Source organism: Acanthochromis polyacanthus, chromosome 14, assembly GCF_021347895.1.
Source record: "Acanthochromis polyacanthus isolate Apoly-LR-REF ecotype Palm Island chromosome 14, KAUST_Apoly_ChrSc, whole genome shotgun sequence".
In the NCBI taxonomy this organism is placed as follows: Eukaryota; Metazoa; Chordata; class Actinopteri; family Pomacentridae; genus Acanthochromis; species Acanthochromis polyacanthus.
In genome coordinates this window covers 14,614,162-14,640,126 of record NC_067126.1, presented here as the reverse complement: position 1 = coordinate 14,640,126, position 25,965 = coordinate 14,614,162, and the positions used below count along the sequence as shown (strand labels likewise).

Below are 25,965 nucleotides of genomic sequence, written 5' to 3'. Positions count from 1 at the left end.
CAGGGATATTTACCTAATGTCTCTAAAGCTTCGACAAAATAGCCTCCGATCACTTTTGGGTCACTGCTTGTTTTGTAGGCATTCAGCCAAATTACTTTAGGAGAGAAGCCATCGATACACCCATTAATACACACACCAAAAGGTTTCAGTTTGAGTCGATGTGCCAGAGGTCCCTTTGAGAAGTGCTGTCTTCTGTCCAGTCTCTGTCGTCTGAATGCTGACCCCTCTGGATCCAGCTCGGCCAGTATGAGTCGGACTTCTTCCTTCTTGACTTTTAGGCCATTTTCTTGGCACTTAGTGAACATCCACCGATATCCATGCATCTTCCCCGGACCTTGTAATTGTTCCTGTATGAAATCAATGACACGGCCCAAATCTGAGTCCTCCTCCCGCCGACTGACGTTTTATCTTAAAGCGTGCTCACGTTTTAACATATCGTGCTCATGCTTTAGCTTAAACGTGACCACGTTTAAGCTAAAGCGTGCCCACGAATACGTATCTCGTGAGCACGCTTTCGTACTGCGTGCGCACGAATACGTATCTCGTGAGCACGCTTTCGTATTGCGTGCGCACGAATACGTATCTCGTGAGCACGCTTTCGTATTGCGTGCGCACGAATACGTATCTCGTGAGCACGATTTATATTTTTTTCCTCTGTGGCACCTTAGGGGCTCCGTAGGATCCAGGTCCAGGTTGAATGCGAAAAACAACAGCATTACAGTCAGTGCTGACAAGTCTGACCATCCAATAACCACTTTCTTAGTTCCAGCGTAAAGATAGTATAACTCCATTGATTTTTAAGATCAGTGGGGAGACTGTTCCATTTCTCCATAGCCTTGTATGAAAAGGTTGTTCGAGCAAATTTAGTGTCTCTATATGGGACATTGCACTGCCCCCTGGAGGAGGAGCGAGTAACTCTAGTTGTGACTTGAGATCTCAGTTTGATAAATTTCTTCAGAGGAGCAGGTGCAGTGTTATTTAAAATTCTGTAAGCCAATCAGACCCTTGCAAACTTTTGGATATTTTCAAAATTCAATCATTTATATTTTTTCAGAATTTGACAATGATGAAACTGCCTTGATTTCCTGTCCAAGATTTTTAGAGCCTGTTTATGAATGGACTCTAAAGGTTTCAATGTAGTTTTGTCAGCCTGAGACCAGCATGTCACACAATAATAAAATCGAGACATAATCATTGCATTGAAAAACATTTTTGCTGCCTCCAAGGTCAATGAGTTCCTAATGCATTTAAAAGTAACAATATTAAATTTTAAATTTTGACACATTTGTTTAACATGTTTTTTGAATGAAAGCTTTGGGTCTAGGATTACACCTAAGTATTTATACTCTGTTACATTTTGAATTTGTTCTCCGTTCACACTGATAGTTGGATAATTAACTTTTTTATTATTATTACAGAAGTACATTGTTGCCGTTTTATTCACATTTAATGTTAGGCAACATTGTTGCAGCCATAACGCTACTTGTCCCATGGCCTCAGTGAGTTTAGAGGCCACCTCTTCAGCATTCTTACCCCACATATAAACGACTGTGTCATCTGCGTACATTTGGATGAAAATGTTATTCTGCACCACAGACGGCAGGTCATTTATATAAAGGGAGAAGCGCAAAGGGCCCATATTGGACCCCTGCGGCAGACCGATGTTAATGGCTGCAGTAGAAGAGGCGGCGTTGTCAACTCGAACAGCCTGAGAGCGATCGGACAGGTAGGACTCCAGCCATGTCAGGACATCCATGGACAGTTTATATTGTGACAATTTAGAGAGAAGAATAGAGTGACTGACCGTGTCAAAGGCCTTTCGCAAATCTTAAAAGGTTGCACCTACAACCCCTCCATTATCAAGTTTGGTTTTGATATTTTCTAAAAGAAGACAACAAGCTGTTTCTGTTGAATGATTTCTTCTAAAACCAAACTGCATGGGATGTAAAAGGTCTTCAGCTTCTAGATGTTCAATGAGCTGTTTAGTTACCACCTTTTCAAGTGCCTTTGACACAATCGGAAGTATACTAATCGGTCTATAATTACTTATATGTTGTTGACGTTGTTTTTGTTGCTCTTACACCAAAAAAATTGACCAAATAGAGTACAGAGTACTGTGTCCGTGGCCAAACATGCACAGCTTACTTTGTTCTTTTAACGTTAGATTGATCAATGAATCTTTGTGAGGCGAGAAAATGTGACACCAAGCACAAAACGTCAATAAAACATATAAAATCCAAAAGATTTGAGTGGAGCCACACAAACCACTCTTGCCTTCGGCAGCCATCTTGACTCATCTTGACCACCGTTCCCAGTAATAGTGAAAGAAGGAAACTGGGGGAAAATAAAGTCTGGAGAGTGGGATGGAAACCGACTTCATCATCGTTTTTGTGCCAGGTTAGTCCCATGTATGTACTTTCATGTTATGATGTATGGGTGAATGACAGATAGAAAAGTTTGATGTGATTTTAGGCAGTTGTGGTTATTTTGACTTTGACCATTTTCATGCATGGAGATGCATGAAATACGGGCCGCTGAAGTTTAACAGGTTACCCCGTTAAACTTCAGCGGCCTGTATGTGCAAACGTATTTTGCTAAATTGACCGAAGCTGCAAAATCGATGATAGAAACATTATACACCCATCGAAAGCTTAGATTCTCGTGAATCCGACGGTATAAACCACTTTCAGATGTGATTACCACAGCGGGTAATATAAACACATTTGTCCAACAAACAGCAAATAACGTAAACAGCACAACTCACCTTTGAAGGCTCAAAACTAGTCACAGATGAAAATATTCCACAAAAAACGGCCATAATCCAACCTTGGACATCCAGACAAAACAAGCCAGTAAAATATTTTGTCCAAAACATGTCTTGAAATCAGTAAGCAATCCACAAATAGGTAGTTTTCGTGAATGTGCACCTCGCGCTGCGCGTCCCGTATTGAGTGAATGGAAACAAAATTTCAATTCAATTCAATTCAATTTTATTTATATAGCGTCAATTACAGTCAAATCGTCTCAAGACGCTTTACAGAACCCATATGCCTGACCCCCAGAGCAAGCCCAAAGGTGACAGTGGCAAGGAAAAACACCCTTTTAACAGGGAAGAAACCTTCGGCAGAACCCGGCTCTATATAGGGGGGACCCATCTGCCTGCTGGCCGGCTTCAAATCCCCAGTTGTCACCACTCTGATATACAGGCACTCTACACAATAGGAGACACTGGCGACCCCACACCACAGAGCCAGAAGAGCAACCTGGTGTATGCAGTAAAATGCAGCGAGGAATGCTGAGATCTCTACATAGGGGAAACCAAACAGCCACTTAACAAGGGCATGGCTCAACACAGGAGAGCCAGTTCCTCAGGACAGGATTCGGCAGTCTTCCTTCACCTTAAGGAAGAAGGACACTCGTTTCAGGACACCAATGTTCAGATTTTGGACAGGGAGGACAGATGGTTTGAGAGAGGAGCGAAAGAAGCCATCCATGTCAAGGTAGAGAAGCCATCTCTGAACAGGGGGGGTGGTCTACGACATCATCTTTTGCCAATTTACAATCAGGTCCTTTCAAAACTCCCCAAAAGAACTACTCAGCACACTCATGCTAATGACCACCATTACCACAAAAGGGCTCAGTGATGCATTTCAATGACCCCCACCGATACTCACAACGACCATCGTTGAGTAGCCAGATGAGTTTTGGTATTGGTCGTTTCGTTTTGAATAATAGCCCTGGACACACCTCACAGAGGTTTAAAAGCTGAGGCAACACCAACCACCGCCAGAACTGAGAAGCCTCTTGGATGAGAGGTGAAACGTCTTCAAGGAACTTTCTTAAAGTCCAGTGGATTGATTTAAACTACTTTGGATAACCATGACCTGGATGAATGAGAACCTACATGGACATCTATGGACAGATACTCCAGCCTCTGCTGTGGAAGTCTGCAGTTCCTCCAGGGTTACCTTTGGTCTCTGTGCTGCCCTTCTGAATAACAATCTCCTTGATTGGTCTGTGAATTTTGAAGGGCGGCCCTCTCTTGACAGGTTTCTTGTGATGCCATGTTCTTTCCATTTGATTATAATGGATTTGATGGTGCTCCTGGGGATCATCAAAGATTTGAATATTTGTTTTTATAACCCAACCCTGACTTGTACTTTTCAACAACTTTGTCCCTGACTTGTTTGGAGAGTTCCTTGGTCTTCATGGTGGTGTTTGATTTGAGGTGCTACTGCCTTAGGTGTGGCAGCCTTTCAGAAAAGGTGTGCATATACTGACACATCATATGACACCTAGGTGGACTTCATTTCACTAACTATGTGACTTCTGAAGGTAATTGGTAGCACCAGAGCTTTTTAGGGACTTCATAACAAAGGTGTGAATACATATGCACATGCCAATTTTCATTTTTTATATTTTTAATATAGAAATTTCTCATTTCACTTCAAAACTGACTAGTTTGTGCAGATTCATCAAATAAAACTCATATTTGAAAAAAAATGATTTAAATTAGAGGCTGTAATGTAACAAAATAGGTAAAAAGCTAATGGAGGTGAATACTTTTACAAGGCACTGTGTACACAGGATGTTTCCTTCAGTTTCATTATGTGAATTTTTACTACTTTGTGATAGCATACTGTCTTCATTGAGCAGGGACAACAGGAACAACGTATCTGAGATTAGTAAATCCAATTGCATTTCAAGTTTAACAGAAACATACCTTTATTTACTAAACAGCGATCATACATTGTCATTGGATGATAACAGAAGTACTTAAAAGACAAACTTCACTTGTATGCTAGAACAGCATCAATGGCAAATAAGTCACTTAAAGCTGGATCAGGAAACTTCAAACATAAACTCTTTTGACACCATCTCTTCTCTGTTGCAGTGCCAACTAGTGCAACTTCCAATACAACTAAAGAATAATTGAATTAAGAGTCAGTCTGACACTTAATACAAAGTGTTTTGCTTGTATAGTAATAAAATTTGCCAAATATCATTAAACACAGTCATAATTTATAGTTTGTTAAAGGCCTCTAAATATTGTTTGAATATAAAATGCAACACTTTTGAACTAGGTGTTAGCATATATTGGCATATATTAAGAATGCAGTGGAATTGTAATGTCCACAATCTAACATCCAGGTCCTTGGTCTGTTTCTAACTAGTAGCCCCACAGAAAATGCGCCATGTTACAAAAAACCTCCATAGTGCTGTAGGGCATCTGTGATCAGTTTACATATTTCACTTGAAATATAAACACATGCCATCCGGGCTAAGAGGCTCCTTTAGCTCTCAGCTTGGACAGCAGCATCTCATTCTTCCGACATTCCTGGTGTTGGGGGAAAAAAAGGAACATTTATCGTTACTGATAGATGTCATACACAGGGTTATATTTGCAAAGTGCTGCTTTGCCTTTCAAATAGCTTTTGTTGTTCTCTGACATACTGTCCATTCTTTAATTCATTTTTTGATATTTTTGACAAGTGGGGATGATCTGTTATCACGCTTTAGTAATTTTATCAATATTTTGTAAGAACTCATGCGAATGTAGTACCCTTTCCACCTCAGAGCTAATGTGTATTAACAGTAATGCAGTTTTTCCACCCAAATGATATGCATCTCCATATCACAATTAAAGGAAACACACATTTAAATTTCTCAAATTCTAATTGTTAAAATGCTTAATGAGGTCAACTGTGTTCCACTCTCATGCATAACATGATCATTCACATATCTAAAAGAAATAAAAACAACCCATATAGCTAATTTTGGCAGCTTTGAAGTGTTAAGAGGTGGAGAGAGTTTGTAATTCAGCTGTACTGTATATTGCTCCTATACAATGGAATTAAATTCTCATATCTCTAGTATTAACACGTTATCTTTATTTCATTCTTTAAATATCATGGTTATTGTCAATAGTGGTATACCAATTAAAGAGGAAAAAAAGATATGTTTATGTCTTTATTATAATTTGCATGTGATTTTAATGTTTCCTCATTTAACAAGGTTATTTTTTAAAAAGAATACTGGATGTTATATGTGCTCATCAGATTTTTCGATAGTCAAATATTAATACTAGCCTTGGAAAAAAATACTGAAACTTTCAGGACAACAGTACATGTAACTTTATGCAAAATGTCATGGCAGACATTTCTGTAGTATGACCCTGGTTTGTTACTCATTATTCTGTTATTTTATAATGATATCCCAAATTAAGAGTAATTTGTCTAATAAACACTTAATATCCTGTTTGTATGTACATGCAGCTAAAACTAATTAAGTCTAACAACATTCCTGCAATATGTTCTACACCTCGAGTTGTAATGTGCCACTAAAACAGTTTTTAGAGAGGAGCTAGTTCAGCTTTACAGTAGTTCTGCTGGCTAAAGTTTGTGTTACTGCATTATAAGAAGGAAGTTTTAAGATTTTGTTAGTCTCACTTTGTCTGCCTTTTCTGAAGAACATCATAGTCTCATTCAACATCATTCAGCTATAGCAAGAGACAAAACACTCTGACTTGTTTGTATTTCTTTAAACCAATCACAATTGTTGTGGATGGAGTTCGGGAAAAAATGCCTTTGGTGATCCCTCAAAACAGTGACAGTTGAAAGTATTTTGGTGGTAGATTTGCATGCAAAGAAGAGACAAGCAACGTGGCTGAAATGATAATCCAATGAGGAAAGAAATAGCAGGCATGATCCAAACCCTTTGCAAAACCTGACATTTTGATGTGCTAACTTGCTGGCCAGAGCCGGTTGGATTTACAGTTGCACACAAATAGTGGAAGAAAAGGACAAAGATACCTGAAATGACTGGCCAATTGCAGACCTATACTCGCATCCTACATCAGTGTATTTCCATCAGTTAAAATACCAGTATATGTTTCCAACATATGTTTACTGAATAGCTGTATTCTTCTTTTTTCATAATGGCTGGTTTCTGACTTTAAATCCTCCCATTGTAGTCAGCAACACGTAATGAAGCACATGCTTGGTGCCAATGCCTGTTGTTATTACCTCCGCCAGGAGGTTATGTAATCACCGGGGTTTGTTACCTCCGCCAGGAGGTTATGTAATCACCGGAGTTTGTTTGTCTGTCCGTCTGTGTGTGTGTGTGTGTGTGTGTGTGTGTGTGTGTGTGTGTGTGTGTGTGTGTGTGTGTGTCTGTTTGTCTGTCTGTTAACAGCATAACTCAAAAAGTCATGGACGGATTTTCACCAAATTTTTACAGGATGTCCGGAAGAGCAAGAGTAAGAATCGATCAGATTTTGGAGGTGATCCGACTCACCGTCTGGATCCAGGAATTTTTTGAAGGTCGAAGGACAATTGAGAGACAGAGATCACCTTCAAAATCTAATCGATTCTTACGCTTGCTCTTCCGGACATCCTGTAAAAATTTGGTGAAAATCCGTCCATGACTTTTTGAGTTATGCTGTTAACAGACAAACAGACACACACACACACACAGACGGACAGACAGACAAACAGACACACGGCATGGCGGAGGTATGCGCTCTCCGAGTGCTTTTCTAGTTACCTCTTTAAACTCCTTGACAGTTTTGAAGTACAGCCTCTGCTTGTCAAGCAGCTCCAGGTACTCATCGTTCAGCTGATCTCTCCTCATTTTGTTCTCCTGCTTCTTCTTCTCCATCTGGAAAATAAAGCAACCTTAAACACTTGAGCAACAATGTGCAAAAACAACAAGTAACAAAAATTGTGTTCATGTGTGAATGTGAAACACTGTAAAGTACTTGGAGTATCAATAAGGTAGAAAAGCGCTATAAAAGTGTAGAACATTTACCATTTACATGTACACCGGGATCCCAGTTATGAGGTCTATCACCATTTTGATCAAATTCAGGATATTTACATGCAATACAGAAAAATCTGTTTCTTGATATCCCATATACACACCTGATCAAAATCTTAAGACCAGTTGAAAAATTGCTAAAATTTACCTTTTGCACATTTGGATCTTAATGAGGTTTTAAGTTGAGCTACAATATGCAAAAGCAAGAAGGGGGAGTGTGACAAAAAGCACTTTGAAAAAGTAATTTATTGAAAACAACAAGTAAACTGAAATAGGCTGTTTATCAGCTGATCAAAAGTTTAAGACCATCGCTCAAAAAGTTACAAAAAACTCTCCAAACCAGAACAAAAAATTTACTCAGTAGGACTCAGTAATGAGCAGCTCTACCGTTCTTGTTAATTACTTCAAAAATTCGTTTGGGCATGCTTGATGCGAGTGTTTCCAGGAAGCTTTTGGGAACATTGCTCCAAGTGGTGAAGACGGCTTCACGAAGGGCATCAACTGTCTGGAACTGATGGCCATTTTTATAAACTTCCCTTGCCATCCATCCCCAAATGTTCTTTATGGGATTTAAATCAGGGGAACATACGGGATGGTCCAAAAGAGTGATGTTATTCTCCCTGAAGAAGTCCTTGGTCAAGCGAGCATTGTGAACTGCAGCATTGTCCTGTTGAAAAACCCAGCTGTTACCACACAGATGAGGGCCCTCAGTCATGAGGGATGCTTGCTGCAACATCTGCACGTAACCAGCCGCCGTTTGACAACCCTGCACCACCTGAAGCTCCAGTCTTCCACTGAATGAAAAAGCAACCAAGATCATGATGGGCCCCCCTCCACTGTGCCGGGTAGAAAACATCTCAGGTGGGATCTCTTTGTCATTCCAGTAACGTTGGAAGCCATCTGGACTGTCAAGGTTACATTTTCTCTCATCAGAGAATAAAACTTTTTTCCACCTTTCAATGTCCCATGTTTGATGTTCCCTGGCAAAGTCTAAAATGGCAGTTTGTGGCGTTGAAGGAGACAAGGACTTTGAATTCATTTTTTGTTTTAGAAACCCTTTTCCCGCAGATCTGATGGTTATTACGCTGCAGTCGGCACCAGTAAGGGCCTTAATTTGGGTCGAGGACCGCCCTGTGTCTTGACGGACAGCCAGACGGATCCTCCAGCTCAGCACAGGTGTAATTTTTTTGGGTCTACCACGTGACTTTTTTGTTCCATAATGCTCAGGATCTTTCAAAAAATTTAGAATGACCGTGTTACCGCGTTCAACCACAGCAGCAATGGCATGCTGTGAGAGGCCTTGCTTATGCAGCTCGACGATCCTACCACGTTCAAGTAGAGAAAGCTTCTTAGCTTTAGCCATCAGGAGGGCATGACTATGTGAATGGCTGACAGAAAATGAGAATTTTGAGCAGATTTTGGCTTTTATAGCCTGTGGTCTTAAACTTTTGATCAGCTGATTAACGGCCTATTTCAGTTTACTTGTTGTTTTCAATAAATTACTTTTTCAAAGGGCATTTTGTCACACTCCCCCTTCTTGCTTTTGCATACTGTAGCTCTACTTAAAGCCTCATTAAGATCCAAATGTGCAAAAGGTAAATTCTAGCAATTTTTCAACTGGTCTTAAGATTTTGATCAGGTCTGTACATGATAAATACAAGTATCCTGGTTATTGATTACTTTGCGCTATGCAGGCATCTGTAATGTCTACAGCACAAATCTGCAATTTCATCGGACATTCCTGTAATTGTGAGCCTAACTTTAAATGAATTTGTGACTAGCAAAACCGAGACTTCGGCTAGGTATGGGTTTAGCATTACTAAAAATCAACATGGATGAAATTATCTCTACTGTACCAAGCATACTGAGTGAATGACTACTAAAACAAGATTTATACCAAACTGAGAATTTATGTACCATTACACATGTAGTAGTAGGTAGTAGGGAATGGTAGATGCTGTGGTTACTTGAGACAGACAACAACAACAAGATGTGGAATGCTAGCAGGAAATGCAGGTGCAGCAACAGTCCACTGAGAATTGAGCAGTTAAAAACACAGGAAGAGATGGTGTGGCGATGTATTGCATTTGAATTGACGACCAGGGACAAGTCAGACGACAACAAGCTAGAAATTAAGCCATGTCAGAGGATTTGGAATGAACAAGCAAGCACCTCATTCTTTTGTTTTTTGGTTTCTTTATGGAACTGAATTTGGTATAAAAAACGTGGAATTTCAATGGTACAGACTATCACTTTTCTACTATCCCTCTCTATTATCCCTATAGAGAGACAATTACCTTAATCCGGCTCTGTTTGATTCCTTCCACTATTTGTTCCATTTGTCTAAGGAACTGTTCCTTGGCTGCTGACGATGACATGGCTCTGAAAAAAAGTGCGCCAGTTAACAAATTAACTGAACACAGCAAAGAAACACTGACAGATCCTGGAAAAACAAAGCTGTGGACTTCACTATGACTTCAAATACATCAGTGTTCAATGATACAAACATGCAACAAATGACTGTATTAATACTTACTGTTGGAAGTTGTCATGAATGGAATTCAGCAAATTTACCTATAGAAACAAACACTTCTTATTGCTATTTAGGTCATATTTAGATGTTTACCTTTAACTGGCTAAATTAGTCAAATACATCCATAGTAAAAATGAACATTTACAAAAACAACAGACAAATACACTGCATTCAACGCCAAGTTCTTCCAGAACCCTGCCATAACATTCAGTGGGCAACTGGACTGAAAAATATGTAACAAAGGCCCATGCTAGAATATACTTAAACACATCGTAAATTCAGTTACTCACATCTCATGTATTACTGCATACTTACATCACTAATAGGGACAAATGGTAATTACTAAAATGTTTATTTTGAATAATCAGAAATAGCAACAACTGAATTTTTGGATAGTTAATATCTATTTCCACTAGCAGTTCAGTAATGATCTTTTCAGATGCTTTGTGCTGTAATGTTAGTGATAATATTCTGCTTCTGTATTTCCACTCGACAGTATGCAAAGAGGACATGCATATCCCATGCTGCTATAACTAATTTTTTGAAACGCAGTGGGAACATCTGCCTTACTGGCTTCACTTTAATTGTGACAACTAGTTTGAGCTATGACCACTCCAACTACACCTGCTATCTGCATGCATTCCGCTGTTGCACAAGAAGCACATCCTTTTCATTACTATCATTTTGATCCCTAAGTTTATTATGTCAACAAAATGGCAGGACTACATTCATTTATTGAATATATAAAACTGCGCTATAATGCTACACGTCCACACCTCTTGCATCATAAAATGTTTTGCCTTCAGACTAGCAAAGATCTAGCATTGATTAGCTGTTCCAAAGATACTGCTGTGACTTAATGTCACAGAGTTTAGTGTTAGTCTGATGAAACATTGTATTCATCGTTAAATCCTCTTCAAATTTTCTTGCCATATGCCAGGTCAACGAATGTTACCTGAAATGTCTTTACCTCAGTGATCTCAAATCCAAATGCATGTCAAGGATGAAGGCAAAACTTTGTTCCACTCACAATGTTCAAGTGTTGAAGTGACGTGATAGACACAGACCAGGTCCTGACAGGCTAGTAGAGTTTTTTCAGACTCACTGACTTCTATTAAAATACTTACTTTCATGACACGTGTAGCATTGACTCTTGCCTGGGTTTTTACTTTATGACCACCCACTACCCTCCCGAAAAAAAAGAATCTTTCGGATTTGGATGACTCACACATCATCCTAATTGACATGAAAAAGTGACATTCACTGACAAGTGACTAGATGTTGCTGACAAATGATTGCTGTTGTAGCTTGCCTCCTTTTCCAGGTAGACCTTCTTGTCATCCAATGTGTTATACAGTGTAAAGAACTGCTTTGTCTCTTTGTGTGTTGCAGAAACTGAAAGTCACAAGAATAAGCATAGATTTAATATCTCACATATTTTGTAGACATCCATTTGTAAAAGGAGAATAGAGTTTTCTGATCACAAATGCTGATTAGACCAAAATGCAGAAGAGTAACACACCAAGACTGTAGAGTTCGATAAATCTCTTCTGGTACTGTGTCAGTTCGGCCCGGCTTGGCACCTCATCAAGCTTCCTCTGCATTATGGCAATCTCACGGTTTCGCCGAGCCTGAGCAGAATGAAGATAATCTTGAATGAGTCATCTCAAAGAACAGAGTTTTTGTAATGCCAAAAGCTATAAGAGTTATTCTGATCCAACCGTGGACGGTGTCTGATAATGTATGTCGTACAGCATCTTACATCCAAAAACTGCTAAAACATGTCAGTAAGTTGCACTGGGTCAAGAACACACATAGCGTAATATATTTTGACTCTTGGTGCCTTAAATATTTAATAAAGCACCTATGTGGATAAATCCACTGCTAAAAGTAGTCATAACAAATGCAAAAAATGTGTAGACATATTCACTGCCCTTGACAAGTTTCTCTTTTTATTGTTTTTACAAACAAACATCCATCCATTTATCTATACACTGCTTCATCCTCATTGGGATCATGGGGGCACTGGAGTCTATCCCAACTGACTTAGGGTGAAGGCAGGGCAGACCCTCGACAGGTCACCAGTCGATCACAGGGGTAGTACACATAGAGACAAATAATCACACTCACACCTATGGTCATTTTAGAGTTACCAATAAACCTCAGTATGTTTTTGAACTGTGGCAGGAAGCCAGAGTACCCAGAGAAAACCCATGCATGTGCAGGGAGAACATGCAAACTCCATGCAGAAAGACACCAGGAAGGCCAGGATGCGAACCAGGGATCTTCTAGCTGCATGGCGAAAGTGCTAACCACCAATCCACTGTGCAGCCCTATAAACAAACAGACTTCTACAAAGTAACGTCAATTGATTACAGATAAAATAAGTTATTACACAAGTGTCCACTCACCTTAAAGTGATTCAACTAAACACAGGTGCGACCAATTAATGCTACAAGTCATAAAGCTATTAAATTCTTGTCAAAACAGCTAAATTCATCTACACAATATTTATAAAGCAGAGCGAAAGAACGTAAAACTAGAAAAGCACTCGGAGAGCGCAGACCTCCGCCAGGCCATCTGTTTGTCTGTCTGTCTGTCTGTGTGTGTGTCCATTTGTCTGTTAACAGCATAACTCAAAAAGTCACGGATGGATTTTCACCAAATTTTTACAGGATGTCCGGAAGAGCCATCTCTCAATTGTCCTTCGACCTTCAAAAAAATCCAGGATCCAGACGGTGATCCGGATCACCTCCAAAATCTAATCGATTGTTACTTTTGCTCTTCCGGACATCCTGTAAAAATTTGGTGAAAATCCGTCCATGACTTTTTGAGTTATGCTGTTAACAGACAAACGGACACACACACAGACAGACAAACAAACTCCGGTGATTACATAATCTTCTGGCGGAGGTAATAATGAGATTTATACTGGGAAGTTGCTCTTTATACACCTGATATTGGTCAAAATAATAATGTCTCTCAATTTGTTTTATTCTTACCTGTGGTCTTTTATTTGTTACTGTGACATACTGTAACTAGCAGAGATCACTCCAATTTCATCTTATCACATGTTGTTTGAAGTAGTTACCATGAGCAAACGGATCTTCTGAAGTTTCTCTCTGTCTGTGTGGTACTGTTTGTCTATCAGCTGGTTCCTCTCCTGGGGAAATCAAAAAAATTACCAATAGTGGGGCTGAAGGTTTTTGTGAGAAATGTCAGCTTAAAATCTTGAGAAACACGACAAAGTGTCTCTAACTTGTCATCTGCAAGTGGATTGCAAATATAGAATATACGCACCTTCTCCTCTGTATCATGTCCTGATGCAGACTTCAACTCTTGAATGTTCAGCTGAAGACGGGTCATTTCCTCCTAGACACAAAATACACACATCAGAGAGACGATGAAACTTACCATCAACAACATATGCAGAGTGAAAGCGTGTGTTAATACACTCACTCTACAGTGTGTGCGGAACTCCTGCTCCTGCTGCTTCAGGTTGTCATTCATTGTCACCAGAGCCCTCAGCTTTTCCAGCAGGCTGTTAAACAGAGCACAACACTATAATGCTGTATAATAAATCAAAGGTCACAGGTTTCATCCTTGCAATGACCTCATGCTTACTAATTACTTACTGCTAGCTGCAAAGTAAGTAATTAGTAAGTCTACAAAATAAGTGTGCAGCGAGCGTCTACTGCCCCTTATGATAAGAATGTGGTGGCTGGGCTATGTGAAGTTGAAGTGAAGCGTTCACAACTAATCAGAGGGTTCGCAGTTTGATCTGCTGTGTGACGTGTGCTGAAGTGCCCTCGGGCAAGACACTGAGCCCCGAGTTGCTTCTACCACATGTGGCTCTGCTGAGAGTGTTTGTGTGTGCGTGTCACAAAGGCTCATTTGCTGGGTTTACATGGGACTTTTTATTCCTCTTTAATTCAGAATTAAACTTAATTCCGCTTTAAAATCTCCTTGTAAACACTTAATTCCGAATTAAAAAGTTAATTCCGAATAAACTACCTGATTTATTCCGATGTTAATTCCGAATAAACTAATTCCTATGTACGTTCTATTCATCCGTCCATCCATCCATCCATTCTCTATTCACAGCTTTATCCTCACTAGGGTCGCGTGGGGTGCTGGAGCATATCCCAGCTGGCTCGGGCGAAGGCAGGGGACACCCTGGACAGGTCGCCAGTCTCTTGCAGGGCTACATATACAGATAAACAATCACACACATACACACTTACGGACAATTTTAGAATAACCAATTAACCTCAGCATATTTTTGGACTGTGGGAGGAAGCTGGAGTGCCCGGAGAAAACCCACACATGCACAGGGAGAACATGCAAACTCCATGCAGAAAGATCCCAGGCCCAGGCCGGGATTTGAACCGGGGATCTTCTTGCTGCAAGGCAAAAGTGCTAACCACTACCCCACTGTGCAGCCCCATTCTATTCATGTATACAGTTAATTCCGGTCATTCGTGGTTGTGCATGCTTGGCTCCTCACGTAGCGATGATGTAGCGACGTACAGATTCTGCGACCTTTGTCGAGTTGCTGTTTCAAAACGACAATATAAAACAAAGTGAAAAGCATGCTTATTAGTTATTCTTCCATGTTGTTGGGAAAAAGAAATGCTGTGGCAAATGGAGTTTGTTTTCTTCCGGTAAACAGGTGCTGCAGGCCAAGCCTGCTCTCCCTTAACTGAGGCAGGTTGTGTCTCTGTGTGTGTGTGTGTGTGTGTGTGTGTATATGTCTATGGGTGTGTGTATGTGCGTACCATATACAGTCTATGGTGCGTATGTGAGTGTGATGTAGGAGGAGCGTCTGTGACAGAGACGAGAGGAGTGACGGAGGTATATCGAGCTGCACATAACCATACAAAAGCTAAAGAGGAAAATTGTGTGAAGCCAGTGTGTGCTCTGAGCAGTAAGTGCGGACAGTTGCTGCCATTTCAATAAAGTACCTCGTTCTTCCACCTGCAAAGTTTGTTGGAGTGTATGTTGGCTGTTACCACCGAGCTGTGCTAAGCTAAATGGGCTAGTGCTACCCGGGCCTGCCCAACCACGGTTTGGTGGCCGGCAGAATGTGGGTTGGTAACACAGGGATACGTCACGTCTACTCCCTGTCCAATCAGAATCCTTTCCAACGCCCAAGCCTTAAAGTGGAATTAAGGAAGGAAACCCTTCCTTAATTCCATGTGGTCCATGTAAACCGTAATTCGGAATTAATATTTTCATGTACACGTGAAGAACAAACCTTTAATTCCGAATGAAAAACCCCCATGTAACCATACCCATTGTAAAGCGCTGTGTAGAAGGTGGTACATAAGTGCAAACCCTTTGCCACTACAATTTGGGCCAGGCAGGAGGTAAGTTCTCAATATCATGTCTCCACCCACCACTCACTAATGAAAGACTCCACTTGCAAATAAACACGCTCCGCTTAAAACATCCCCCGCCTTATATATACAGGGATGAGAATGAGAAAAAATATTTTCAGCTGAAAATTAGCCGGGGGTCTGCCGGGTACAGGGCGGAGTCTGGTGGGAGGATTCTTGGGTTTTGGAGATTTTACAGCAGTAAAAAGTGGCCTGAGAGTTCTTAAAAACAATTTAATATATATCAATCTGGTCCAAAATTATTTCTAAATGTCATGATGATAGGGACTATGCTCTCAGTTTGCTCACATTACTAGCAGTGTAGGTAAACCAAATGGCTAAGATAACTATCTTTATGTAAAATAAATTAAGTTACCTTTCTCAATATTCTCTTCCTCTCACCTCACCAAGAAGTTAAATAATATTTCTGAGAATTCATTCTCAATGCAGAGTCACACACATGAGAGAGATTGTACTACAGTCAATGTTCTCTTCCTCTCAACTAACCAAGAAGTCAAATAATATTTGAGATTTCATTCTTAATTAATAGTCACACACATGAAAGATTATACTCCAGTCAATGTTTCTGAGATTTTATAGCCACACACACACATCTACACATTGTTCCAACTAACATATTTACAAGCTGCATCATTCTGTTCAAATGCACTCATGGTTCATTGCAAAGATTTCTTTTTCCTCTTTGCAGCCAATTGGATCAGTTTCTCTGCAGCTGCACGCTCGACAGGGAGGGAGGTGGGCTAAAAGGTTGTCTATCAAATCACTCTGCAGCAATTGGGCAGGTATATAACCAATCAGCGCAATGAATAGGCTGACATATCCTGTCAGAATCGTCATGCCTCTGTCGTCACTTAGTTACACCCGCCTTCTGACTCTACACTTCATGGTGATTCGATTACAGTACTGTACATGACTGCTCTCACTGAGTGGTGGCTAGCATTCAGCGCGGTGGATATTAACAGCCGTTCGATATTACGACTCGCCGACCATAAACATACCTCACCCCCCAAAAAAATTTTCTCCTCGAATTTAGACGATTCACAAGAATGACCCTGGCAATGATAAAATCCGCGGAATTCCGCGGATCCGTGGAAAATTCTCATCCCTGTATATAGTGCCTCTAAGTGCAAGAAATAATAATATATACTGGACGATACACCTACAAAATGATACATCTTCACTACAATAAAAACAATCAGGTCAAGGTCATACACCAAAAAAGGCAGATCTACATTATGCACAGGTGGCGTTCGTGCAATATGCATGAAATCCTTCAGGTAGTTTCTGACATATGCTCCAGAAACAGAATCAAAAAATATTTGAAGTGCCTCACAATGACCTTGAAAATAAGGTCAAGGTCATGCACCCGAAAAAGCAGATCTACATTATGCACAGGTGGCGTTGGAGCAATATGCATGAAATACTTCAGGTAGTTTCTGGCATATGCTCCAGAAACAGAATCAAAAAAATATTTGAAGTGCCTCACAATGACCTTGAAAATCAGGTCAAGGTCATGCACCCCAAAAGGCACATCTACATTACCAACAGGCTTAGTGTGCGCAATATGAGTGAAATCCCTCAACTAGTTTCTGAGATATGCTCCGGAAACGAAAAAATATTTGAAGTGCCTCACTACGACCTTGAAAATCAGGTCAAGGTCATGAACCCCAAAAGGCACATCTATACTATATAGAGATGGCCTGGGTGCAATATGAATGAAATCCCTCAAGTAGTTTCTGAGATATGCTCCGGAAACGAAATGTGTGTACAGACGGATGGACATACGGACGGATGTGCCCACGCCAATATCCCCCTCCGTGCCTACGGGGGGTGATAATAAAACACAAGATTGCAGGGCTTTTTTCTCTGACATGATGGGTTTACTTTGGGACAGTGGAAGGAAATGGCTTTTTTAGACTTTACAACTAGCACTGCTCGCAGTTACACCTGACTAAACACTGTAAATTTGTCCATCGTTGGATTAATAAAGGCCTTTCTTATCTAATCTTAAGTATCAGTTTCCTTTTAAAACGCTGTTTTAAAACAAAAATATATTAGTGTGGATATAGCCTAGGGGTTCAGATTTTTACTTGAATTCTGTTAGGAGAAATTTATATCCACTGCTCTTAAATTTTTTTATTTTGTAATTTCTGAAGTTCAAGGTTCCTCTGCAAATCTGAAGACACATGAGATGTCATAAGAGAATGAGGAAAACTTAAACGGCAAACTTTAATGACTCACCTACTGTCAGCCTGCTCTTCTATCTCTTCTAAAGATTTCAGCTCTCTCTGCAGTTTTTCTGATTGTTCTGTAGCCTAAAAAGATACACAAACATAGGATATAATTAAGTACAACCCGTGGTTAACACTAATTTTCTAACAAAAGCTTGTGTTACTGATCCTTTGGGAAAAAAATGTTTTCTATGACACAATGCTTGCTAAAAATACACAAAACTGACAAAATCTTTTCTTTCCCCAAATGTTGAATAACTGATTGTCAGGTAATGTGTGCTACATTGTAAAGCTGCTTGCAATTTTCAGAGAACTCTTTGCCAGACTGTTAAGTCAACTGCAAATGTTAATACCTCTTGTATTACTTCTAAGTTGGCAATACGAGTTTCTACTTTTGAGAGAAACTAAGCCACCAAAGTAAATATATGTACAGTTGTGGTCAAAAGTTTACATACACTCGTAAAGAGCATAATGTCATGGCTCTCTTGAGTTTCCAGTTATTTCTACAACTCTGATTTTTCTCTGATAGCGTGATTGGAACAGACACTTCTTTGTCACAAAAAACATTCATGAAGTTTGGTTCTTTTATGAACAGAAAAAGTGACCAAATCTGCTGGGTCAAAAATATACGTACAGCAACATGAATTAGCAATTTCGGTGACTTAGAAAGTTGTGTCAATGGAATGAGCTTCATAGCATGGCCTCTAACTTACCTCCACCAGTCCTCTTTTGGCCTCGTCACAGCCTATTTTCACTTCTGCATGCTTAGCCTGTAGCTGTTGGCTCAAAAACAAATAATGTCAACATCATCTATGGCACTGCAGCAATTCTCTCTCCAATGCTAAAATTCAGGCAATTTGCTTAATTTCACTTGCTAAATAAAGATTATTTATTCACAATGAGCAACATCAACAACTAGTTTCTGATGACGGATTCATAATGTGAAAAAAGTGTGCTGTACGACTTTTAAAAAAGCATAAAACAACACCATACTCAGTGTTTGAGAATTCAGACTTCCAGATGCAGGCAGAGCACATTTCACCAGCTGAATAATTAGCCCAAGAGTTTTTGAAAAGTGCTATGTGTGTCCACATGGTAAATTTGAGAGCTGAATGGGAGGCTGGAACAAAAAAGTAAGGCGAAGGTAGAGCATAAAGGAAAAAATGCATGCAAATCTGTTAATAATAACAGTGAGTTTGTTATTAGAAACTCACTGATATTAAATTTCTAGGCTGACAATAATAACCAACAATAGTTATGTTACATTGTTGTATTCCTGGTATTTACTACGATATGATAACTGATATTAACATTAAGAATGCAAACTTAAAAAGACTAGTTCATTTCTGTAAGACAACACCAATATTTAGAGAGCATTATTTACTTGATTGTAATAATAACTTCTTGTTGTGTTATATTAACTCATGACAGATTTATCCCTTTATGCCAGGCATATAAAGGCTACAAAACATATTAAAATGTCTTTACGTTGTTAAACTTTCTGCAAAAAAAACACAAAATGCTTTTTTAAAAAACATTTAGGCTATATGTTGTAGATAGTTGTCAAAGGAAATCAGTAATGAGCTTAGGAAAAAAATAGTGGAGGCTCATAATAAGGGGGAAGGTTATACTGACATTTCCAAGCAAGTTATATTCTCTAGAATAGCTGTACGTTGCACCATTGCTAAGTACAAGGAGACAAGTTTTGTAAGCAACAAACCTGAACATGGATGAAGGCACAAGATATCAAGAACTCGAGAGAAGAAAAGAGTCAGAGATGTCAGCAAGAAGCCCCAGACATCTACCAAGATGATTGTCGCTCACCTGGCCTCTTCTGGAGTCGATGTTTCAAGGAACACATTTGTGAGAGCTCTTCATCAAGGCCATCATCCCAGAGGAACCCCTTTACTTCAAGAGCGGCACATCAGAGCCACACTAAGGTTTGCCCATGAACAGTTGAAAGGTAAAGATAAGTTTTGGAAGCCTGTTCTTTGGTCGAATGAGGCTAAACAGAAACTGTTTGGGCACATGAATGTGGCTTATGCTTGGTGAAGAAAAGGAGAGGCCTTCAGCCATGAGAACACCGTTCCCAAAGGTGATTGAAGCATCATGCTGTGGGGCTGTTGTGTAGCCTAAGGCACAGGGGGCCTTTTTCAGGTGCAAGACATCATGAAAAAAGAAAATTATGACGAATACTAGGAAGAAATCTGTTCTTAATCTAGGCTTAGGTCATTGCTGGGTCTTCCAACAAGACAATGACCCACAGCATACGTTAAAATTGCTCCAACAGTTCTTAATAGACATTAAAACCAAAGTCCTGGAGTGGCCCGTACAGAGCCCAGATCTCAATCCTATTGAAAATCTGTGGCGAGTGTTCAAAGTAGATGTCCATTCTCAGAAAGCATGCAATTTGGACTAGCTGGAACAATTTGCATTGGAAAAATGTGCATAAATCCCTCAAAGATATATGTGCCAACCTAGTTAAGAATTACATTGAGGGATTGTTGTGGTTCAGAAAGGGGACACTATTGACTATTAATGGCCAGGGTGCTAATAATTCTGGCTGTATTTTTTTTTTTTACCTTTTCTTGTTTCAACTCATTGCAATGAGTCAAACTTAGTGAACATTTTGTCTTGTTATTTTGGAAACAAATCAACTATAAATACTAGTGGTCACTGGCCATTTCCTTGGAGAAATCAAGGGTTTTGTCTGATTTTACAAGGGCGGCTCATCATTTTGGCTTCAACTGTAAGTCAGTGCTTTTTTTTTTTCACAAGTCACTGTGATGTCATTAGCTAAATCAGCTCCTTCTGATCAGTGTACTGGTGGTCATTTTGAAAATAATTACATCAATAATAATACAGCAGGTATTAGACGTTAAAGAGAGGTATGTTTGGGGATGTGACTGGCTTTTATATGTCTGGTGGAGAGTGACTGACAGGTCATTTGGACAAGGCAATGTGGAGGCTCAGTTACTGGTAAGCTTGAGGTGCAGCTCATTGTTTTGATTTATTTGTATCTGTTATTTTGATGTCATGTGGTTGTGGTGTAGGCAATATAGTTTCCACAAACAGTTTTGCTGCCTGATCTTTGATTGTGCCAACAGGCCTCAAAGGAACTCTGGCGTCTAGGATTTTCAGTAAGTCATTGTTCATCTTTCTAATAGTTTCCAATTGTGATGCACTTAATGTGCAATTTTAGAGTTGTACAGAATGTGTGCATTGCATCTTGTTCATTTGCTTGCAACGACCATCTTGATACAGAGGCTATGGTTTGTACAATGTACACTACCAGTCAAAAGTTTGGACACACCTTCTCATTTAATGGATTTTCTATATTTTCATGACTATTTACATTGTAGATTCTCATTGAAGGCATCAAAACTATGAATGAACACATATGGCATTATGTACCAAACAAAACTGTGTGTAATAAGTCAAAATATGTTTTAGATTTTAGATTCAAAACAGCCACTCTGCTTTGATTACTGTTTTGCAAACTTTTGGCATTCTCTCGATGAGCTTCATGAGGTAGTACCTGAAATGGTTTTTCAACAGTCCTGAAGGAGTTTCCAGAGATGCTGAGCACTTGTTGGCCCTTTTGCTGCCACTGTGTGGTCCAACTCATCCCAAACCATTTGGAGTGGGTTTAGGTCAGGTGACTGTGGAGGCCAGGTCATCTGACGCAGCACTCCATCACTCTCCTTCTTGGTCAAATAGCCCTTATACAGCCTGGAGGTATGTCTGGGGTCACTGTTGTGTTGAAAAACAAATGATGGTACCAGTATTCCTAAACCAGATGGGATGGCATGTTGCTGCAGAATGTTGTGGTAGTGATGCTGGTTCAGTGTGCCTTCAATTTTGAATAAATCCCCAACAGTGTCACCAGCAAAACACCCCCACACCATCACACCTCCTCCTCCATGTCTCACAGTGGGAACCATGCATGTACAGACCATGTGCTCACCTTTTCTGCAGCTCACAAAGACACGACAGATGGAAGCAAAGATCTCAAATGTGGACCCATCAGACCAAAGCACAGATTTCCATTGGTCTAATGGCCATTCCTGGTGTTTCTTGGTCCAAGCAAAACTCTCCTGCCTGTTGTTTTTCCTTAGTAGTGGTTTATTAGCAGCTTTTTAACCATAAAGGCCTGATTTGTGCAGTCTCCTTTGAGTAGTTGATGTAAAGATTCTGAGTGGCATTTATCTGGGCTCTGATCTGAGGTGCTGTTAATTTGCTATTGTGATGCTGGTGACTCGGATGAATGTATCTTCAGCAGCAGAGGTGACTCTTGGTCTTCCTTTCCTGGGGCAGTCCTCATGTGAGCCAGTTTCGTTGTAGCGCTTGATGGTTTTTGCAACAGCACTAGGAGATACATTCAAAAGTTTTGAAATTTTCCGGACTGACTGACCTTCAGTTCTTAAAGTAATGATGGACTGTTGTTTCTCTTTACTTTGCTGATTGGTTCTTGCCATAATATGGATTCTAGCAGTTACCAAATGGGGCTGTCAATTGTGTATGAAACTGACTTCTGCACAACACAACTGATGTTCCCAACCCTACTGAGGAGGTAAGAAATTCCACAAATTAACCTTGACAAGGCACACCTGTAAAGTGAAGACCACTTCAGGTGACTGCCTCATGAAGCTCATCAAGAGAATGCCAAGAGTGTGCAAAGCAGTAATCAAAGCAAAGGGTGGTTATTTTGAAGAATCTAAAATATCAAGCATGTTTTGACTTATTTCACACTAAATAATAAATAATATTAATAATTCCATTTGTGTTCATTCATAGTTTTGATGTCTTCAGTCGGAATCTACAATGAAAATAGTCATGAAAATAAAGAAAATCCATTACATAAGAAGGTTTATCCAAGCTTTTAACTGGTAGCGTATGTATTGTGAATTCTGAGAAAATTACTGTGTTCTCTGTTGTAAATGTTTGTTTTATTTTCTTTTTACTAGTTTCACCATCTACTTTCTACACCACTGTCACCAACACACGTGGTTTCCAATGACTCTGGTTGTAATTAGGAATTAGGTGTTTGACAGGGTGGAGGACACAGTATGGTGTAAGTGGAATTCAGATTCAATCACAGTGAGTCTGACCTCCTCCAGCTGTTTAGTTTTCTGCTGGATCTGCTTGTTGAGCGAGGCGACTGCCCTGCGATGCTGCTGTAGTGGGCCGTAGCGCTCTGAACGCTCCTCTGAAGACAGTTCCAACTGCTGCACGGACAAATGAGAGATATGTTTATTACAACAAGAAAAGACTATTAGAAATTTACAGAAGCATAGAGGTTTGATCAAAGTGCTGGGTCACCACTTGCTGAAATTTCATCAGTAATCAGCACTTTAGAATTACACCTCTTCATTCACTTTATATTACATTAACCTGTATTAATTAAATGTCCCATATTTGGCCCTTTAGCAAATTAATCAAAGTTTCACATGTCCACAGAATTTGTTTTTCATTTTTCTGTTCAAAATATTGCTAAAATGGTTCATTTTATAATAATGGTATAACCCCTGGTTTTCATGTTGCTCGACGTACATTCTAATTTACTTTAAATACAGCTAATTTGCTGCTGTCGAGGCTCCTTTTCTGATGAAAACTCTCTCTGCATGTGCTCTGTTTCGTCACTGACTGAGCTGAGTAAGACAGGTGGCTGCATGGGAGCAGACACAGATGTAAATGAGTATTTGACACTTCAACCCCTTTCAGACATGTATTCCATTCCGTAAATCTGAAGGATACTAAGCGGTCAGCTGCACGTCTAAATGCACACCCTGGTCACTTATCCGTAAAAGTTGCTCCTTCAGTCTTACTCAGTCAATCTTGTATTGCTTCCGTATAACTTTCAACATGGCACAAGTGTGAATTGAGTCTTCATATAATGGACAGACAAGTAAAAGCAGTGGTACTTTGTGAAGTGATTTGAAGTATTTGTCCACATTTCAGCACCAATATTTGTCCGAAAACATCACAGAAACACCTAATACAGAGTCTGTATGCCAAAATCACAACACACTTTTTTTCTTGCTCTTCAAATTTCAATCTATTTGGCAAAATAATGTAAATGGTTGGATTTATATAATGCTTTTATCCAAAGTGTTTACATGATACGCCACATTCACCCACTCACACACTGATGGCAGAAGCTGCCATGCAAGGTGCTAACCACAACCCACCAGGAGCAATGAGGGGTTCGGTGTCTTGCTCAGGGACACCTCGACATGAGCTCGACGGGCCGAGGATCAAACCGGCAACCTTCCCGTTACAAGACGGCCACTCTACCCATTGAGCCATGCCGGCCATGTAAAATCAATAATAATAAAACTTTAATGAATACCATAACAAACAGCTTAAAGAGTAATGATATTCAACAATAATGAAAATAATCAGAGTTTTCTCCCCATAGGATGTTACAAGGGGCGGAAGTTTTTTCTGCCAGCTTTTTGGAGCCATTAGCTCTAAGTTTGTTTAATACCTGCAGAATCAGACAGCAGCAGGATCCATGTGTGTGTCTCCAAAGAGAGAGTTGCCCAAATTTGCACACTGCAAAACCCTGTAACTAATTAGATTCTTATAATCATAAATTATCGTTGAGAACGGATTAGTTCAGACCAGCCTCCATGTCTTCATATCAGACAGGTGAGCTGTCGCACAGAATAGCAGTTTTGTTGTCAGCTGTTCAGGAGTATTTCTTCATAGTTTATTACAAACCTGCAGGATCAGACAGCAGTAGAATCCACTAGTGTCTCAAATAATACAGGGAGCAGCTGTATTTACACACAGAGCAGCATAAGTAACTCCATTAATGAGGTTTAACTTATACACTATCCCAACATGGACAAAGGGCCGACCAGAATCGAACAGCAGCTGTGAACATTTCTGTACCTTAGACAGTCCTGGGGCCTCATTTATAAAGCTTGCGTACGCACAAAACAGGGCTAGACAGTGGCGTACGCCACTTTCTATGCAAAGGTTGTGATTTATAAAAACAAACTTGGCGTGAGAATGTGCGCGCCGGTGCGCCAACCTTGATGCTTGCTTACGCACAAAACAGGGCTAGAAAGTGGCGTAAATCACAACCTTGGATGCGCTGACATTGCTGGAAGATCACGTTAAGAATGGAGAGAGATTTTAGGGTTCACGGGGATTTACCCATGACGATGACTGGCTAATAAGCCGATTCAGATTCCCTAGAGCAGTACTCTTGGATCTACGTGCTGAACTGGGCCGTCCTAGACAGACCCACCCACCGAAGCCATCCCAGTACAGACACAGGAGCTGACGACTTGGGGGTTTCTGGTGACACTGGCTCCTTCCAGCAGGAATTGGCCGACAGGTATGTGTTTTATATGAAGAATATATGAGGTTACATTTGTTGTCTAAATCCTATCTGGGTATGATATACAGTTAAATGATGTCCTTTAGGTCTGGGATATCACAACCATCCCTCAGCGCAATAATGTCAGCTGTTTTGGATGACATTATAAACATGACCAGTCAATACATCAGGTTTCCTTACACTGTGGGTGAACAGGCCAACATTGAACGGAAATTTGCAGCAATGTCCGGTTTCCCAAATGTAATCGGCGTAACTGACTGCACTCATGTTGCTGTAAGGGGTCCAAGTGAAGATGAATTTGTCTATGTGAACCAAAAAAATGTACATTCAATCAGTGTACAAATTATTTGTACGTCGGACATGATCGTAACAAATTTAGTGGCAGGGTGGCCTGGGTCAACATATGATTCATTCACCCTGACGCACAGCAGTGAAAAGACTGCAGACCAGCGCTGTGTAAAATGCCGTGGATCAGCAGCTTATTTATATACAGCTACATTCATGAGTTACTTTGCATTGACCATTCATGGTAAAATGTGGGTGTGTTGTGGGCAGAATGTGAGGTGGATCCACCTGTGCAATCTTCCAGCTGGTGTGTGATTTATCAAGAAATTGCGTGCAGCTGTGCTT

At 40.1% G+C, this 25,965-nt stretch overlaps 1 protein-coding gene across 2 annotated transcripts in view; it reads right to left on the bottom strand.

The window, feature by feature from the left end:
• Window positions 1–4,700: 4,700 nt before the first annotated feature.
• Window positions 4,701–25,965, bottom strand: part of ccdc93 (coiled-coil domain containing 93) — a 45,604-nt gene continuing 24,339 nt past the window's right edge. For both annotated transcript variants that reach the window (XM_051958922.1, XM_051958923.1), the window contains 12 exons: window positions 23,093–23,209; window positions 18,695–18,757; window positions 17,992–18,065; window positions 13,811–13,892; window positions 13,652–13,723; window positions 13,443–13,514; window positions 11,874–11,982; window positions 11,664–11,746; window positions 10,355–10,392; window positions 10,116–10,200; window positions 7,546–7,659; window positions 4,701–5,338 (listed from right to left, as the gene is read on the bottom strand). In XM_051958922.1, coding sequence (XP_051814882.1) covers window positions 5,282–5,338; window positions 7,546–7,659; window positions 10,116–10,200; window positions 10,355–10,392; window positions 11,664–11,746; window positions 11,874–11,982; window positions 13,443–13,514; window positions 13,652–13,723; window positions 13,811–13,892; window positions 17,992–18,065; window positions 18,695–18,757; window positions 23,093–23,209 — 966 coding nt within the window. In that variant the 3' untranslated portion in view covers window positions 4,701–5,281. The remainder of the gene's footprint in view (window positions 5,339–7,545; window positions 7,660–10,115; window positions 10,201–10,354; window positions 10,393–11,663; window positions 11,747–11,873; window positions 11,983–13,442; window positions 13,515–13,651; window positions 13,724–13,810; window positions 13,893–17,991; window positions 18,066–18,694; window positions 18,758–23,092; window positions 23,210–25,965) is intronic.